The 20,464-nt window shown below is 40.5% G+C and overlaps 1 protein-coding gene across 6 annotated transcripts in view; it reads right to left on the minus strand.

Moving 5' to 3' along the window:
• The window catches only part of ccdc57 (coiled-coil domain containing 57), a 206,771-nt gene that overhangs the window by 75,047 nt on the left and 111,260 nt on the right, over positions 1–20,464 (minus strand). For all 6 annotated transcript variants that reach the window (XR_013889108.1, XR_013889109.1, XM_080208852.1 and 3 more), the window contains exons 9-11: positions 19,152–19,314; positions 10,068–10,202; positions 2,599–2,842 (exon numbers count right to left, since the gene is read on the minus strand). Coding sequence is in view for 4 of the 6 variants with exons in the window: in XM_080208852.1 (XP_080064978.1) it covers positions 2,599–2,842; positions 10,068–10,202; positions 19,152–19,314 (542 nt within the window). In the remaining 2 variants the exon portion in view is untranslated. The remainder of the gene's footprint in view (positions 1–2,598; positions 2,843–10,067; positions 10,203–19,151; positions 19,315–20,464) is intronic.

A 20,464-nucleotide genomic window follows, 5' to 3' on the forward strand; every position in this document is an offset into this window, starting at 1 on the left:
ATGTCTTGTGGATCTGTATATGAATGTCCTTGTTGCTCCTTAAGAGGCCCTACTCTCTCCCTTGTTACTCTTTTGCCCTTTATGTATTTGTAGAAGCTCTTTGGATTCTCGTTTGCCTTATCTGCCAAAACAATTTCGTGTCCCCTTTTTGCCCTCCTGATTTTTCTCTTAACTCTACTCCTACACCCCCTCTACTCTTCAAGGGATTCATATATCTATGCATGTCATATGCCTCGTTCTTCTTCTTGACCAGGGACTCAATATCCTAACATTACGGTCATCCAGGGTTCTCAATTTCTGCCAGTGTTGCCCTTCACTCCAAGAGGAATGTGTTTACCCTGAACCCTGGTTAACATACTTCTGAAAGCCTCCCACTTACCAAACGTCCCTTTGCCTTCCCACAGGCTCCCCCTGTTAGCTTTTGAAAGTTCCTGTCTGATACCATCAAAATTGGCCTTGCCCAATTTAGAATTTTAACTTTTGGGACAGACCTATCATTTTCCATAGCTATCTTAAAACTAATAGAATTATGGTCATTGGTCCCAAAGTGATCCCTCACTAACATTTCTGTCACCTGTCTTTCCTTATTTCCCAAGAGGAGATCAAGTATTGCCCCCTCTGTAGTCAGGCCATCTACATACTGAATGAGAAATTCCTCCTGAATACACTCAACAAATTTCTCTCCATCCAACCCTCTAATACTATGGCTGTCCCAGTCAATGTTGGGAAAATTAAAATCTCTGACTATTACCACTCTATTTTTCTTGGAGCTATATGTAATTTCCTTACATATTTGCTCCCCAATTTCCTGCTGACTATTTGGGGGCCTATAGTACAACCCTATCAAAGTGATTTCCCCCTTCTTATTTCTCAGTTCTACCCATATAGACTCAGTGGCTAAACCTTTGGATATATCCCCTCTCAGTATGGCCGTGATGCTTTCCCTAATCAAAAGTGTAACTCCCACTCCTCTCTTACCTCCTGTTCTATCTTTCCTATAGCGTCTGTACCCTGGAACAAGCTTCCAGTCTTGTCCCTCTCTTAGCCATGTTTTAGTAATTGCTATAATATCCCAGTCCCACGTACCCATCAATGCCCTGAGTTTATCTGCCTTGCCTATCAGGCCTCCTGCATTGAAATAAATGCAGTTTAATCTGGACTTCCCTTGCTGACCGTCTTGCTTTTGCCTGATCTGAATCTGAGATGCAAAGTTATTATAAATTGGAACCGTAATGAAGGACTGAATATGAATAGCAGATAAAAAACAATTCCAGACTAGCTGAATATGTGGATCAAAGTAAAGCAAGGCCTTAACATTATACCACACAGCCTCCCTCCCTACACCCCCTCCAAATCCCCAACTCTACTGCGCTGGGTGTCAGTCTGCATGAAGGTCTCATTCAATGTACTGAATATTTTACTAGCCCCCAATTTCAGTCCTGGATTTAGGTACACATAACTCGTTTGGATTATATGTTATAATTCAGATCAGAAACTCTAAAGTGTTTTATGAAGTCGGCCTGGATCATAAGTTTTGCGCTTTGAATTTCGCTAGGGTAAGCATGAAATGTTTCACTGCAAGTATGTTTCAAATGACCACTAGGGATAAAGATTATTTAAGAATACAGTTAACATGCATAGAAAGAAAATTACAAACAAGAAAAATAACAGTGGTGATAAGGTATAAACCTTAACAACTAAATACCGATCTAACCAAAGAAATCTATAAATAAAACCGTTGCCCAGGTTTAGCACAGAAAACACAAATGCTCATGTGATGCTGGAACTTAGTCCTTTGGTTGGATGCTGCAGTTATCTTGATACCCACACAAGCAAGCTTGAAGTTAGAACAGCTTCCCAAAACATCAGGGAGTGAGAGAATCTAGGTACTAGCTAGTAAACTGCCAACAGCAGAATTTTCACTCTAGGAAGGCCAGGAGACCTGCTTCCATCTAACCAGCAGAATTCCCAAACCAAGAAGAGAGAAAGAAACATTGCTTTTCAGTCTATGTCCAAGCACCCTCTAAACTAAAACAGTCACTTAAAACTGAAAATGTAAGAACTACCGTCACCTGACCAGTCAATCATTCTTCTCCCTAACAATGCAGGGAGAATCCCAGAAAGTACCCTGAGACCCAGAGTAAAAATAAACAAAAGCCTATTTAAGCTATTGAAGCAGCACTAAAAGGACTTGTAGCAGACAGCTCGGCAACAATGAGAAAAAACCCAAAAGGCCTGTATACAAACTGCAGAAAACAATTTCAGAAACAGAAATACATTTCTTAAAGGGACACTAGTGTCACATGATGCCTGAATGATATGTGGATTTATAAGCTGGAAATCTGTCAAATAGGCCATTTACTCTGCAATGTTTAAGGCAGCAAGAAATCAGACCTCTTCCAAATCACTTGTTTTCAGGAGCTTTAGTTAACTTGTAATGACTTTGCTAGCAGCCTAGTTGAGACTATCTAACTGAGCACAGATCAAGAATCAAACTAGGTCCTTCTGATCCGCTGTACGCTGTCTAATAAACTGAACATCTGCAAGTACTGTGAAGAGTTTCTTTGCACATTTAAGATTTAACTAAATATTTGTTACCTGAAGTGTATGTGGTTATAACATCTTTAGATGCCTCTTTGGGGCTCTTGAGTGGGGCTGAATCATTTTCATCAAACGGTTTGTCTTGGCTTTGGTTGGTAGGAATTTGCTCATTCAGTGTCTCCATTTCTTTCCTCATTTGGGCAATGACGGTACGGAGGTTTAGGTTCTGCTCCTGAAGATTCCGAATAACATCTGAAGGGAATTCGGTATTATTCACATTTCCTTTCTGGGGCATGGTAGTCTGTCAAGATGAAGACAAAATGTGATAATTTGTCTTTTGTGGTTTATCTAATTTCTACAAATAGATCCAAACCGAATTTTGACAAAAATATACCAGATGCTTACATAATTAAACACAGAGAACTTGAGAAACATACTAAAGTGGCAGCTGTCAAATAGTGGCAAGAACATTCTTTGTGATTCATGAGGAACCTCAGCAAATGCAAAAATATTCTGCAAAATTGTTTAATTCCTTTAAAAAATTCAATGCAGCATAGCCCGTTGTGAACGATGCAAAAGGCACACATGGTACAAATAAACATCAGACCATCTGCAGTCATACTGGCTCAGTGAGAGAGAAAAATAATAAAGACAGAAAAGACGGAGGAAAAAGGAGACCAGAATTTGTGACACAACATACTCAAATAAACAGGACCCTGTGGTAGAGAAATAAAATGATAGTTTAATGTAATTGGATAATACTATCATCTTTTATTTATTTCTTCTGTGCTGTACACCTCTTTCAGGTAACAGGTTAATGTTTTGTTTTGCCAATTGATCTGAATCTTTGTGACGACATGAATAAGCAACCTTAGGGACCAGATTTCCCTTTCCTTACAGATTAAAGAATCATAGTTTAGAAAATTTGCCATCTCTCTCTCTCTCTCTTGTGCTATTCAAATACTTGACTAACAAATCATCAAATCCCAGGTAGAAGCATGACATGCCTTATGTCCCTAGACTCTATTTAGAAGTATTCCCTAAATGACAACTCCACAAAGGCTTTTGTGTAACTGCTTGTCACCACACTTATCAGCTGCATGCAGACATCTGTGTTTGAGGACATTTGTCCATTGACAAAAATTTGGTTGTTGTGCTCATTTCATAGTACTCTAGCTTTTGAGTCACAGGCCAAAGTCCCACTAATAAATTTACACACACACACACAATCTGGGTTATCATTACAGTGCAATACTGTGGGAATACATACAGGTGTACATTAACAACATTCAAATAGATGAAACATACTAATGCCACCTCTTCTGCGCTCTTGTTTGAATCTCTGCTGTCACCTCTCTGCCACTCCCATAGCATCAAAATGTCACAGATGATATTCTCTATAACTATGGCACACTCATCTCTCGTAATCCTCTTTGACCTCTCTTCAATCTTCTTCCACTGGAATATTAGTTCATAAACCTCAACAATGAATGACACCTAACAGTACTGTACCAGAGTGCTACCCAGGTCGATGTGGGAACTTTCAGAATCCTTATGGTCTATTCAGTAACGTGCAGGATGATATCATGGAGTACTCAAGTGGTAATCGAGTTCCACGTGGCATTCAGGCCAAGGCCTTAGTTAGTAATCAACTAACCTTGAACTTATAAATATCACTGGCACCAGGGACTATTTTAAAATGAAATGACGTGTATAATGTCAGTTGCCTATTCATATTCATAATGCGATGCTTTGCATTACACGTCAGTACTGTTTCCTGTAGCAAAAACAACTTTCATAAAATGGGGAAGTGTGGTAATGTGGGTCTTGTGTATGACATCTGTCTATAAAATGAATATAGGAAATAAAATGGAGAGTTCTCACAAATCAGGCCTGAGTGATTTTTTGCTACAGCGACAGAAGCATATTGACTGAAGTTTGAAATGATCTTTATGCTGCCTGAAGAGTGTTGGCTTAGAGTAGCAATGAGTACTTTTAATGGCACGTTAATGTTGAGCTTCTGGTGTAGGTGTACACCAGATCTTGGGAAAGTAGGTGACAGTTTATCCTACCTGACTTGCTCTTCCTTATCTTACAGTTCTTCATTTCAAAGCACAGATATAGCGGAATCCTTAATGGGAAAAACCATTCTGTTCTGGACTTTATGGCTGAAATAATCTCCCCATGAACTGCAGCAATGCTAACGCTATTGGTAAATTGAAGACACTGACATTTCCAAGAATGCTTTATGTATATATTTTAGCTGCAAAGTTTGAACAAGTGCACTATTCTAATAGCAAACTTTGTAGCAACATTTCTGCGTCTCTAATGATACCCATCAACCAACAATGCTTCTTTTATACAGAATTTGATTGTTTGAGGTAGATCATAGTACGTAGAGAGAGGGAAATTTGAGGTGGATGCAATTTTAATCTGATATCACAGGGATATCACAAGGAGATTTTCCTTTAAATTGCAGGAATTCTTGCTCATACTTGTCCAACTGTCCTCCACTATCCTCCCCAAGTCTGCCACAAAATGGGCAGCAAGGGACATGGAAATCTGATCTACTTTCAACACCAATCAGGTTGAAGTAAATCTCTCCACCAGAGGGCACAGTCATTCCATGTATATTAAATAACCTTCCACACACCTGATGAAGGAACAGCGTTACCAAAAGCTTGTGGCTTTATTATCAAATAAACTGGTTGGACTTTAACCTGGTGATGTGAGACTTCTTACTGTATTAAATAAGGGACAAATTACTCCAGCATTTAATTTTCAAACAATGGAAAAATGACAAACCACTGCACCATTTCTGACACACATGGTGGAATTTTCCCAAAATTTGGCAGAGCCATGGTGAGTGGGAAAAGCCTGCTGGTGGCGATGTTGGATTTTGGCACCATACTTTTAGGAACTTAAAAATACTTTCAGCACAGGTTTCAGTTTAAAGCTTATTTATTAGTGTCACAAGTAGGCTTACATTAACACTGCAATGAAGTTACTGCGAAAATCCCCAAGTTGCCACACTCCAGCACCTGTTCTAGTACACTGAGGGAGAATTTATCCAATACACCTAACCAGCACGTCTTTTGGACTGTGGGTTGAAACTGGAGCACCTGGAGGAAACCCACGCAGACATGGGGAGAACGTGCAGACTCTACATAGACAGTGACTCAAGCCGGGAATTGAACCCGGGTCCCTGAAGCTGTGGAGCAGCAGTGCTAACCATGCTACCTATGTGGTGGGTGACCTCTGATTCGCCTGCCACACCATCAGTTGAATGCTTTAATCAGCAGGGTTCTCAATTTAAAAGCTGCTCCAGTGCTCATCAGCCTCTTTTTCCAAGTCTAAGGCAGAAGATGGCAGCAAGGAAGTCAGTGCCCAGACTCAGAGGGCTCCCTCACTAGAATGCAGTGGGTATGCATTGTGACAGCTTGTACCCATGCACATGGAGAAGACCAGCATGGGAGGTGGTGATAGCATTAGTTAGCGTCATCTCCTTGCAAAGACAGAGAAGCATCCAGTGCCAGAAAAGGATGAATGATCTCCTCCACTCTGCCAGGGTAAGTCAATCTTCTCATCACACTCAACTCACACACCATCACACATCCACAGAAATCTCACTCACTCATAGCTGAAGAGAAACCACCACTCACTTGCTCTTCCAAACACACCTCCAACTTCCTTGTGGATCGTCTCCTCACTTTGCTGCTTTCACTCATGATCCTCATTTGCCAGACTTCCTTACCAGCTGTCCTGGCACACATCCTGCTCACACTCTCTGTCTTCATGCAGGCCAAGGCCGCACATAATATACAAAAAAATAGTTCTCAGACAGGCAGAGGGATTTCAGAGTTAAAAGTACTCACTGAGTTCAAGGGAGAGCCCTTTAGCTGGCCGGGGAAGAACTTGACCGCTCCTGTGCTGAGGATGAGGTGGGTAGCAACAAACCAAGTGAAGGTGCAGTACAGCATCATCCAGCACATCAAACTGATATGAATCATGTCTCCTGTATCTAAAGGCCTTTGCCATGCACTAATAAAATCTCCCGTCTCTTGTAGGCACATCAAGGGAGCAGCCCAGGGCCTCCACCAGTCAGGCACAAGACACCACCTCAAGTGATGAGAATTTGTCGGAAGTGGAGATTGAAGAGCCATCACAGTTTTCACTCACACCCTCCACCAGCACAGAGACGCACCTCAGTGGGACTTCATGTTAGTGAGGTTTTGGGGTCACAATATAGTGAGCACCTCACTTTCTCTGATCCACAGCAGGTGAAAGAAGGGAGGTCCAAGGGCTCTTGGAGGATTGCTGGAGGCAGGAATTTGTTGAGGCTCAGTCTGAAGATGTGCCTCTGGACTCAATAATGCCTCAGTTGTTGGAGCTACAAAGACAAAGCTGGGAACATCAGGAAGGGACGTTAACTGCACTGTTTGAACTGAAGAACAGAAATGGAAGAACCCTAGGATGTTGCAACAGTGACAGTGAAGAAACAGCGATATATTTCCAAGACAGAATGTGTCATTTAGTTTGTGCCTGCTCTCCATGTTTCTCTAGAGGATGAGGGACAGCAAGGCACTGTCGATAAAAGTTTGGCATGAAGCTGGAGTGCCACTGTGCCGCAGTTATGGAGGAAGAGAAGGTTTAGGGTGGTGAATGGAGTGTCAATCAAGTGGATGCTTTTGAGCTTCTTGCATGTTGGAGTTGCACTTATTCAGGCAAGTGGGCTGTCCTGACTTATGCTTTGTAGATTGAGTTTGGGGAGTCAGAAGTTGAGTTACTCGCTGCAGAATTTACAGAGGCAGCCTCTGACCTGCCCTTAATGCCACAATAGGCTTGTAGCTAGTCCAGTTAAGTTTTTAAATCAATGATGATCTCAAGGTTGCTGATGGTGCCGGATTCAGCAAAAGTAATGCCATTAAATGTCAAAGGGGAAGAGAGGTGGTTAGATTCTCTCTTGTTGGAGGTGGGTCATTGGCTGACATTTGTGTAGCATGAATGTTACCTGTCACTTATCTGGCAAACCTTCATGTTGTTTAAATATTTCTGCATGTGGGCACTAGCTGCTTCAATATCTCAGGACTGGTAATGTCCTAGGTTCAGCTGCTTCATCAATGACCTTCACTCCACATCTTAATCTCTCTTTAAGATGTTTTCCATTTTTGGAAGGTGTTAGAACATGGATTGACCTTATGGAACTAGTAATAGAAACAGAATCTGTAATACCTTTTAAAAAGGAAATAGAAAAAATTTGCATTGCAAAATTCAAATAGCGACATCAGCTGTGGGTAGGAATTTGCACCATGATGACGTATAGTTTTAGTAACTCCAAAGCAGACACTAGCTCTGCAAAAAGAACTAAAAATTGTGCAATTATCGACTAATATCCAAATTTCTGACATTATCGTGGAGCGAAGGTCATTGATGAAGCAGCTGAACCTAGGACATTACATTAAACATCAGTAACATTTAGAGCATTAAAATAAAGCATGTCGTGAAGAATTTTGCAGACAAAACAGGAAAAGTTATTCACTGGCTGGATGACTTGATAACCAAAGGATATAAATTTAAGATTGGGGACACAAAGAGAGATTGTGTTCCCAATCTTAAATTTATATCCTTTGGTTAAATGTTACTGATGTTTAATCTTAATATCATATTTGTGAATTTCTTCAGCACCCTCTCCATAGCCTTGACATCCTTGCCAGAGGAAGGCACCAAAAGTAGGCATAATATTCTAGCTGCAACCCAACCAAAAATTAGTACAGTTTTAGCATCATTCATGGCTTTAGTACACTATACACCTTATGAAATCAAACAACCCATATTCTTCCTAATTTTAACCTAATTATGAAATCCTCTCTTCTCTCTGCGCCTGAATTAGTGATGATGTGGAGAGCTGGCGTTGGACTAGGGTAAACACAGTAAGATGTCTCACAACACCAGGTTAAAGTCCAACGGGTTTATTTGTAGCAAACGCCACTAGCTTTCGGAATTGGCTGTTCCTTCGTCGGGTGGGTGGGAGTTCTGATCACAACAGGGCATATAAAGACACAAACTCAATTCACATGAATAATGATTGGAATGTGAGTCTTTAGAGCACATACAGTAACACAGTCTCACATCCGACTTTTTCACTTCTAGACTTAACTCTGGCCATACATTTGGTCAACTGCTTGGCTTTATTTCTTATTTCCTACCTGGTGTCCACCACTCTCCTTATAAAGTACCTTGGGATATACTGATACATTAATATAGTGCCTTCAATGTAAGTTATTGATGCCGTGGTATAATTTGAATCAGGCAGCATGGTGGCACAGTGGTTAGAACTGCTGCCTCAGAACGCCAGGGACCAGGATTCAATTCCCAGTTTGCGCAAACTCCACTCAGACAATGACCCATTCTCCCCATGCCTTTGTGGGTTTCCCCTGGGTGCTCCGGTTTCCTACCACACTCCAAAGATGTGCAGGTTAGGTGCTTTGGCCATGCTAAATTCTCCTTAGTGTCAGGGGGACTAGCTAGGGTAAAGGTATAGGGTGATGGAGGTAGGACCTGAGTGGGATTGTGATCGGTGCAGACTCGATGGGCTGAATGGCCTCCTTTGCACTGAAGGATTCTATGATTCTATAAGCGCTTTAGCGCAAAGAAAAGGAGTACTTGAGGGCAGGAAGAACCATAAATTTATATCCTACCACAGGCTAAGCTAAATTTGTTTCGAAATACATGATCAATACTAAAACTGAGCCAAATATGTAACAACTGCTGGGAATTTATTTTTTTTCTAACTAGCCTTTACTCTGTTTAAGTTTCCTCTACATTACCTAGTCATGTTGGGAGCAGGTCTACTCTTTCATTTATCTTACTGTGAAACTGGAGGTGCACACATAACCTCCTGTTTTCCCTCCTTCCACGTCATGAAGCACCCGAATTCTGCTGAACCCCTCAGCTTGGAAACACGGCTGAGAATGGAAAATCTAAGCATAAGACACTTGGTTATATTAACCCAGGATAAATTTCCCTTTTTTTCCCCTGCCTTCACAAAATTGAAAGCAGCAGCAATTTTAAATTCAAACAGTTAAGCACGACCAATGATATTTGTCTAGTTCCTGTAAAATAGTCTGTGTGAATTGTATGATCAATAAGCTGCAGGGATTTGTTACTGGGAAATGAGCTACCTGAAACAACCTGCACAATCTTGAACAGAGTATGTACATGGCATGAATTAACTTATTCCAATATTAAGTTGAAGTTAGCTCTGAAGAGAATGGATCTAATATCTGGCTGGTTTGTGGAGCCTTACAAGAAGGTCCTGTAAGCTTTGTCAGAGTTTTTATTATTATGGAGAGACTTGCCAATTTTTTATCACTTGTATTAAAAAAACTTTGGAGAAAACAGTCCAGCAATGTGAAAGGCAAAGCAAGTTAAAGTCCTTCCCTTCTCAAAAAAAAAGAGTGCAGAAGGAAGCAGAAGACAGTGGGAAAACATTACGGCATATTACATTAATAATAGATAATTTTTACCTGTGAATCCTGTTGTGGAAAAACGCCATGCTCCTGCAGTGCAGCTATTGCTTGGTCTCTTTCGAGGATCAATGTTCTGACTAACGTCTCCACCTCCTGCAGTTTACGGTCTTTTTCTTGGAGTTCAGCTGTAACCTAAGAGAATTGAATGGACAGGCAATCACTTTCAAGAACTTGCTGTAGAAGCCGAGTCAAGATCCAAAGAATGGGAAAATTATCCAGGAGTTCGCTTCTGCAGTAATTCTCAGCAGTTGGTCTGATTTGCCTCAAAAAAGACAAGTATACTTGCCAATTTTTAAAACAAATTTATTTCTTGCCCATCGTCTTATGATAGTCTTACTTTTCCACAGAGTACAGTTCCAAAAGTGCTGGTTTCACAATGGTGCCTCTCCAAGTGGCTATTCTTCACTCCATTAAAATCAGGAGGATATCCGAGACAAGCCCAATTTTAACTGCTTTGTCCTCCCTGACTCAGGAACAAAAAAGGAACAAAAGCCAATGTATTATTTCTCTTGACACCCAGCTTATTTTTTATTTTCTCATGGGATATGAGTGTCACTGGTAAGGCCAACATATGCATCCATCCATAAATTGCCCTGGAGAAGACGGTGATGGTGAGCCACCTTCTTGAACCACTACAGTCCATCTGCTGCAGGTACACCCATGGTGCTTTTAGGAAGGGAGTTGCTGGATTTTGATCCCGCTAAAGTGAAGGAGTACAGTTCCAAGTCAGGATGGTGTGTGGCCCAGAGATTAACTTGCAGGTAGTGGTGTTCCTATGCTTTGCCATGAAATAATAGGTTTGGAAGATGCTATCAAAGTTTAAAGTTTTAAAGCTTATTTATCTGTGAGGTTATTCACTTTGGAAGCAAAAACAAGGAGGCAGATTACTACCCGGAATGGCTATAAATTGGGAGAGGGGAATGTGCAGATGAACCTAGGTGTTCTTTTGCGCCAGTCATTGAATGTAAGCATGCAGTTGCAGCAGGCAGCAAAGAAGACAAATGGTACGTTGGCCTTCATTGTGAGAGATTTTGAGTACAGTAGCAGAGATGTGTTTCTGCAATTATACATGGCCTTGGTGAGGCCCCACTAGGGTATTGTGCGCAGTTTTGATCTCCTTTTCTGAGGAAGGATGTTTTTGCTCTTAAGGGAGTGCAGCGAAGATTTACCAGGCTGATTCCAGGGACGGCGGGGCTAATGTATGAGGAGAGATTGACTTGGTTAGGATTATTTCCGTTGGAGTTCAAACGAATAATGGGGAATCTCATAGAGGCTTATAAAATTCTAACAAGAGTAGGCAGGCTAGATGCAGGGAGGATGTTCCCAATGGTGGGGGAGTCTCTCCTTATAACTCAAACCAGCAAGTCCCAGTAGCATCCTAGTAAATCTCTTCTGCACTCTTCCTAGTTTAATAATGTCCTTTCTATAATAGGGTGTCCAGAATTCTACACAGTATTCCAAGTGTGGCCTTACCAATGTCTTGTACAGCTTCAACAAGACATCCCAGCTCCTGTATTCAATGTTCTGACCATTGAAACCAAACATGCAGAATGTCTACTCCACCATTTTGTCCACCTGTGACTCCACTTTGAAGCAGCTATGAATCTGTAACCCAGAAATCTTTGCTCTGTAACTCTCCCCAATGCCCTGCCATTAACTGAGTAAGTCCTGTCCTGGTTCAATCTACTAAAATGCATCATTTCGCATTTATCTAAATTAAACTTCATCTGCCATTTGTCAATCCATTGGCCCAATTGATCAAAATCCCATTGTAATCCGAGATAACTTTCTTCACCGTCCACCATGCCACCAATCTTGGTGTCATCTACAAACTTACTAACCATGCCCCTTATATTTTCATCCAAATCATTAATTTAAATGACAAATAACAGTGGACCCAGCACTAATTCTGAGGCACACTGCTGATCACAGGTCTCAGTTTGAAAAACAACCCTCTACAACCATCTCTGGCTTCTATCAAAAAGTCAAATTTGTATCCAGTGGTGACAATAATAAATCAAATCAAAGTACTGAGATGATTGGCTTCCAATAACCACAGCCATTTTCCTTTGTGCTAGGTTTGGTTTCAACCTGTGGAGAATTTTCCCTGGTTCCCAATGACTTTAATTTTACCAGGGCTCCTTAATGCCACACTTAGTCAAATTCTGCCTTAATGTCAAGAGCAGGCACTCTTAATTCACCTCTGGAATTCAGCTCTTTGTCCAAGCTTTAATGTGGCTAGAAGCCAAATGGAACTGGCAGAACCCAAACTGAGCACTAAGCAGATCATTACTATCCAAATACTATTGGATGGCAGTATCAATGATACCTTCTACTTTGCAGAAAGCTGTTAATTCAGCTTAGAACAAGAATTGTGCTGTCGCATCTTACTGGTCTGTACCATTTGTGGCTATTTAGCAACAAGTGAATCTGCTAAATCAGATCAGGAATTCAGCCCTTCTACTATATGTATTAGAATCAACAGAAAGAGGAAAAAATATCAGCAGATAGCTTCGCAATTTGCATCAAAGTTTTTCCTGCAATAATCAATGTACAAATGAAATAGGATTAATCAGACAATTTCAAGTTCCTTTTCATTTCCACTGTGCCTCACCATTCCTACCCTTTTATGTAAACTCCAAATCTTTGTTGGCTTTTTAGAACAACAGATGCATCTGGATATCTGCATTAAGTAACTGGGAAATGAACAACACACAGAACACCAGAGCACATTTGGCTCATATTTGAAGATTACCCAACAGTTATGTCTGTAGCTGTGGCACACTTTGCTTTTCTAGTCTGTGAATTCATATGGTGAGTAGGTAGGCCATGTAGGTCATGAAAATCCCCTTCCCACAAAAGTAATCATTAAAAAAATTTCCTAACTGACATGAAAACAGGTTAAATTTATTGCAGCTGAAGCTGGCAGACTCATGTTGTTTTTATATCACAGAAGCACCTCTTGAAACTTCCCTTGCTAATTAGTATACATGACCTGTCCCCCAAACACAAAGAGATCAGGCATGCAGAATCATCCATTCTAGCACAAATAACAACAATGTGAACCTCTATTTTACTCAAACTACTCACTATCTTTCCAGTCTGTTGGTTAAATGCTCACAAGTGGATTCAGAAACTGGCATGAAAATATTACTAAATTAGACTGACTCCTCTGCAGGGGTAAAATTACAACTTTCAAGCAGCTCGCAGACAAATGACCTCAACATGACCTTTTCTATTAGTTCTCATTTAAGCACCATTTCCACGGCCAAGAACTAATATCAATAAATTTCAATGCCAATTAACCTTTCACCATCCTAACAACAGAGCTATAATTTTAAAGATACTCACATGCCTCCAATTGTTTTGCCATCGATGTTTCTCTTCAACAGACAATGCAGAAGGTTGATAGGAACAACAAAAGCGAAACAGAGGGAGATACAGAAATCTTGCAGAAGAATGCCAAAAAGTCAATGTAACATCAAACTTCAAATATTCTGCACTCCTCAAATTCCACCCTTTGATAGCTAATGCACAGTGGATGGTTCTCTTGCTGGAACAGTTTGGGTACGTTCTACATCAATTAGGGAGATTTCCACTCTGAGATTGGGTCACTTCTGAGATCCAGCCCAGCATCATCCTGGTAACAAAACTACTATATGCACTGGTTATGTAAAGCAGCAGTCACGTTTGCCACCTAATTAACAGCAGTGGACTTGGGAATTTGGGACATAGACAACTGTGGACCCAATTTAAAGGGAGAGCAGCAACCACTGCTAAAGCTTGTCATTTGTCCAAGGGATGGAGGATGCAGAGCAAAGGACAGGGAGTTCAAAGGCATTTGATCTTCCTGTCAGGGCAGCTCCCTGTTTTCTGATGCTTTCACAAAAGCAATGACAAAGCGCTAAAACATTTTATTCCCTGCCAATGACAACAGAAAGTTTGCAAGGTTTACCAAGGAAAGTACGGCTGAAGGTCGCTCATGAGACATTTACCAGGTAACGTGGAAAATTACGCAGATACGTCCTGCACACAAACAGCAGGATAAATCTAATTGGCCAATCACTACCCCATCAGTCTACTCTTGATCATCAGCAAAACGACAGAAGGGGTCATCAACAGTGCTATCAAGAAGCACCTTCTCAGCAAAAACCTGCTCAGTGATGCCCAGTTTGGGTTTCGCCAGGGTCACTCAGCTCCTGACCTCATTACAGCCTTGGTTCAAACATGGACAAAAGAGCTGAGTTCCAGAGGCGAGGTGAGAGTGACAGCCCTTGACATCGAGGCCACGTTTAACCAAGGGTGGTATCAAAGAGCCCTAGCAAAACTGGAATCAATGGATATCGGGGGCAAACTGGTTGGAATCTCATCTGGCACATTGGAAGTTATTTGTGGTTGTGGAAGGTCAGTCATCTCAGCTCCAGGACACCTCTGCAAGAATCCCTCAGGGTAGTGTCTGAGGCTCAATCATTTTCAGCTTTTTCATCAATGACCTTCCCTCCATCATAAGATCAGAAGTGGGGATGTACGTCAATGATTGAACAATGGGGCTAGCACTGCTATCTCACAGTGCCAGGGCCCTAGTTCAATTCTGGCCTCAGGGTGACTGTCTGTGTGGAGTTTGTAATTTCTCCCCGTGTCTGCATGGGTTTCCTCCTACAGTCTAAAGATGTGCGGGTTAGGTTAATTGGCCATGCTAAAGTGCCCCTTAGTGTCAGGTGGACTTGCAGGATAAATATGTGGAGTTATGGGGATCAGGTGGGATTGTTATTGGTGCAGGCTTTATGAGCCGAGCAGTCTCCTTCTGCCCTGTAGGCAGTCTATGATTCCATGTTCAGCACCATTTGTGACTCCTCAGATACTGAAGCAGTCTAATGTTCAAATGCAACAAGACCTGGACAATATCTAGGCTTCGGCTGACAAGTGGCAAGTAATATTTGCATACACAAATGCCAGGCAATAACCATCACTAATAAGAGACAATCTAACCACCACCCCTTGACTTTCAGTGGTGCTACCATCACTGAATACCCCACTGTCAACATCCTTGGAGTTATCATTAACCAGAAACTCAACTGGACTTACCACATAAACACAGTGTCTACAAGAGCAGGTCAGAGGCTAGGAATACTGTGGTGAGTAACTCGCCTCCTGACTCCCCACAGCCTGTCCACCATCTACAAGGTGCAAGTCAGGAGTGTGATGGAATACTCCCCAATTACTTGGATGGGTGCAGCTCCAGCAACACTCAAGAAGCTTGACACCATCCAGGACAAAGTTGCCCATTTGATTGGCCCCACATCCACAAACATCCACTCCCTCCACCACCCATGCTCAGTAGCAGCAGTGTGTACTGCAGCAAATCACCAAAGATCTTTAGATAGGACCTTCCAAAGCCACGGCCACTTCCATCTAGAAGGACAAGGGCAACAGATATGTGGGAACACCACCACCTGCAAATTTTCCTCCAAACCATTCACCATCCTGATTTGGAAATATATTGCTGTTCCTTCACAGTTGCAGGGTCAAAATCATGGAATTCCCTCCCTAACAGCATTGTGGGTCAACCCAGAGCACATGAACTTTCAAGAAGGCAGCTCACCATCAGCCCTTCTCAAGGGCAACAGGTCAGCAATGCCCATGTCCCTTGAATGAATAAAGAGAGACAGATATCCTGAAGCCAGAGTTCTCCTGACCACAGAACAGCTGTGTGCTCAGCAGCCTTGATGACACACAAATAGAAGTTGTAGCCCTGGTACGGTTAGTCAGGAGGCTGAAGTTCAAAATGCATCAGTGTTCAAGAATGGAGTGCTGTGAATGGTGAGGGAGAGAGGCATTGTCCTGTGTCCTTAGGCCAATTGGGAGTTCAATGCCAGGGAGAAGGAAAGATGATGCCTGGATACAGGGGTCCACAGTGTCACTGATGCACTTTGAAGAGCTAGCCCTTGATTTGGCCAAAATGACAAGTATGAAAAATACTGGGATGAAGAAATAGGGACCATCATAGACACGGTGAAACATCCTAATATTACCACATTCAGAGGATGCCTGGCAATGCTTCCCATGGTCCCTGAGCTTCAAAGCATGAGCTGTCATTTCAATACTTTTAGCTGCACAAGCATGTGTTTGCCTCTGCTTCTGGAGATGGCATTCCTCATTGCCAATTGACCTATCTCATAATTGTTTTATATTATGTCCTTGTATGTGCTTCCTTCCATCTGTTAGGAATGTGCATTCTTCTTGAGCACCTCCTTCTTATGAATCTGGCAAGTCTATAAGCAGAGGGCCTGTTAATATCCCACCCATCCCTACCCACCACGAGGAGATCCTCCTTCGTCAGAACGCTGATGTGTGGGACATCTCATCAGCAAGGACAGAGGTAAGGCCAATGTTTGAGTCTCTGTGGTTGCAAAGGGGAAAATTAGCAATTAGGATAAAGCAACTCTTCCTGGGAGTGTGCACACAAAATCATATGGTGAATAAAGATAGAAGAGAAAAAATTGTGTGGGAACAGGGTCATTATGGAATTGTTAAATCAAAGATCACAGGCAGCCACAATGAAACATCAGAACTAATAACTAATCATTTTGGTTCAGTATTTATCAAGTAGATGGATCAATTAAACATGGTACTGGGAGATGAGAATAGAAATTATACAACTACTTAAAATTAAAAAAAAGAGAAATATTAACTAATTTATCTCAAAAAAGGATAGATCCCTAATCATGGCGGACTCTCACATTACAAAAGAATCTAGGTAAGAATAGCTGGAGCACTATCCTGCATATTTAATAATTCATTAGGAAAGATGTAGTCCCAGTGATAGCCAACATTATAGCTATATTTTAAGAAGGGAGGTAGGATGTGTCCAAGAAACCATAGACCTGTCAGATTACCATTAGTTCTAAGTCCATTTCTTTTCCTACTACTAAAGAAGAAAATTAAAAAAAACAAATTCAAAAATATAATAAATAGTCAATATTAAAAGGGAATATCTTGCTTGGCTCACCTTGTTGAATTCTTTGAAGAGGTACCAGAGAATAAAAAGACAAAGATAACACAGTGGATGTAACATATCTAAATTTACAAAAGGCTTTAGACAAGGTTTCATACAACTGGCAAATGAATAATGTCAAAGTATACAGATTCAAGGGACACGTAACAGAATGGATAACTAGCTAGCTGGAAAATAAAAAATAGCAAGAAGGAGTAAAGAACAGCTATTCAGAGTATCAGAAGATGGGATGCAAGGTCCCACAAGTTTCAGATCTGGCATGGCTGCTATCCATAATTTATATTTACAATTTAGAATTTGGAAGCAAAACACGATTTCAGATTTGACTAATAATACTGCAGAGGACTACAACAATTTACAACTTTGCAGAAGTGTGAGTATTAAATTTTGGCAAGAAAAATAAGGAGATTGAATATTACTTAGAAAATGAGAATCTAAGTGGGGTAGAGAAACAAAGGGACCACAGAGTACAAATACAGAAATAACAAAAAAGTGCAAAGCAGATCGATAAGGCAAACCTAAAAGCAAATCATGTGTCACAGTTTATTTCTGGAAGAATAGAATTGAAAAGTTGGTAAGTTATGCGAACCTTATATCAAACTTTGGCTAGACCACACTTGGAAATACTGTGTATAGTTTGGGTCACTATATTATTAATAGAGGCACTGGACAGTGTGAAAAAAAAGATTTACAAGGATGATATTAGAACAGTAAGATCATACCCATAAGGAATGGATGAATAGACTGAGTTTCTTTTTCTCTTGAAAAAAGGATGAACTAGTGCAGATCTTTAAAATTATGAAATGTTTGGATACAATAGACGTTCCATTCCACTTGTCAGGAAGACAAAAACTAGAAGCCATCAATACAGAAGACTTCATTACTCAAAGATATGAGAATGTGGAGCCAGGAACTAAGAAAGTAGTTTAAATCTATAGTATAAATGCATTTAAAAGGAAAATAGAAAAGCACACGATGATCAAGTGAATAGTGGGTTCTGGTGGTAGAAAGATTAGGAAGGATAGGAGAGGGCTTGAGTGGACCATAAATGTTAGTATGAATAGATGGACCAAATGGCCTGCCTCTGAGCTGTACATTCCATGAAAATGAAAAAGTTGAGTTCATCTTTGCTCTCATTCAATTAAACACACTGCCAACACAATATTGGAGCTTATATCTGAATCATTCACAAAGGCCAGAGAATATGCCATGTGGCTAGGATCCATTGGAAAGAAGGGAGAAGAAAAAAATCAAGCAGAAATTTAAATGTGCAAGCAAAACATTCAAAATATCTAAACTCATGACAACAAATTATCAATATATATATTTCTGAAAAAGAAAATGCTAACAAAATATATGATGAAATCAAATGGGAATGTGATTGAAGGTAATATTTTTGCCTGTTAGTCAGTTTGTAAACAACCTATCTCGAAAAATAATGGATAGATATCGATGAAACTCGATACGTAGACACGGTATGGCCCAGTTTTTGGCAAAGATACAAATCTGGATCCTGGAATGTCTTTTATTTGCAGGATATGACAAATTGACTTCTTGTTTAAGAAGGTGTGGATTATTTTACTTAGAGCATCGTTGCCAATTTTAGAATATTATAGATCATCTCAGCTGCTGCAATGGAAATTGTTGTAACTATTAAAATATGAGCAGACTTTTCAGAGCAAGTAGTTGTATACGGATTGGCCTAATGCCTCCTCAGTGAGGTGGAAACTCTCTTAATAAAATGGCTTTTTTTTAAGTTTTGTAGTTACAATACCAACCAGGCAGGGAAAAGCATCAAATAAGATCTGTATAATTGTATTAACATAGAGCTAACAGTGTGATGGAGGTATGTGCTCTACTGAGTTCCCTCTTCAATTGCTTGTAATGGTGTCACTTGGAATGTTTAAGGATTGACACCCAATCATATAAATTGAACTAACACTAAACCAGAAACCCCCAAAACAATAATCTTGGGGGATGGTCTCCGGTGCTTCAAAATGGATGTTGAAACAGAGGTCTGATCTGAAAAAAATTCTCCAAATTTACTGAATTTTTCTTTGACTTACCTGGTCACGGGCTTGGCTCAGACTCTGAATTAGTTCTTCTGACTTCGCATACTGACTTCTCTCTATCTCCTCACAGCGTTGCTGCCAATCCAACTCTACCTGTACTTTCATTTGTTCCAGATCCCGCTCTCTCTCTACTGCTCGGACAAGTTGTTGTTTATACCTAAATCCAGAAAAGTTTCAATATGAGGGTAGTAATAACTTTTGAAAAGAAATTATCCAATAAGCTTGTGAAGACTGTGATAATAGCTGGCCCTGAACACAGAGAACTAATTCAACCTCAGGGAATCAATTGCAAAGATCTCACATTTTCAGAATTGTTGCAATGAATTATCTTGAAAAGTGTTCCAAGCCGCATCTAGCACGGCTTGTCCAACCACCCTGTCCTTGCTAATCTACAACGGTTATCATTAACACAATAGGAGTTTTACATTCAGTTTGAACGTGAGAAATGTGGATCTGAGGCTTGTGTCTTAAACTCATAAATTTATATAACTTATTAAAATGGTATGAGACAAAATTGGGCAAAGTGAACGGGGAAAATAGGCTAAAAAGGTAGGACAGTGGAGCAGTGTCAGAAATTTAAGGAGATATTTCATAACTCTCAGCAAAGATATATTCCTTTGGGAAAGTGAGACTGTATGAGGTTGCACCATCCATGGCTAACTAAGCAACTTAAGGATAATATACAATTAAAAGAAAAAGTGTACAATACTGTGAACATTAGTGATAGGTTAGAAGATTGGACAGATTTTAGAAACCAGCAAAGAATGACTTAATAAAATGGAAGAAGAAATTGTAATGAGAGAAAGTTAACTAGAAATATAAAAAACAGCTAATAAGAATTTCTATGAGTACCTAAAAAGGAAAAGATTAACTCAAGGGAGTGTTGGTGCCTTAGAGGGCGAGACTTGGGAATTAATAATGGGAAGCAAGCAAATAGCAGAAGTGTTGCACAAAAACATCCCAAGAGTACCTGAAAATCAGGAGGTAACAGGAAGGCAGGAACTTAAACAATCACAACCACTAGAGAAAACATACTAGAAAAACTATTAAGACTATTGGCTTATCCTCTGGACCTGGTTGTCTATCTTGATGCTGGCTAGGCCAGCATTTATTGCAATCTCTTGTTGCAGGTTTATCATAACTCTTCTGCTGTTGTACTCTATGTTCTTATTAAGATAGGGATATTGATAGAGGCAAGGACAGAGCAAGAATGGTGGGGCAAAGACAGATGGGTGCAGGGAGACTGATTTGAAATCTCATTCTTCAGTATCTTTTTTACTTCATTCACATTTTAATCTTTGTCTCTT

This window comes from Carcharhinus amblyrhynchos, chromosome 21, assembly GCF_965287045.1.
Source record: "Carcharhinus amblyrhynchos chromosome 21, sCarAmb.v2.hapA, whole genome shotgun sequence".
Taxonomy (NCBI): Eukaryota; Metazoa; Chordata; class Chondrichthyes; order Carcharhiniformes; family Carcharhinidae; genus Carcharhinus; species Carcharhinus amblyrhynchos.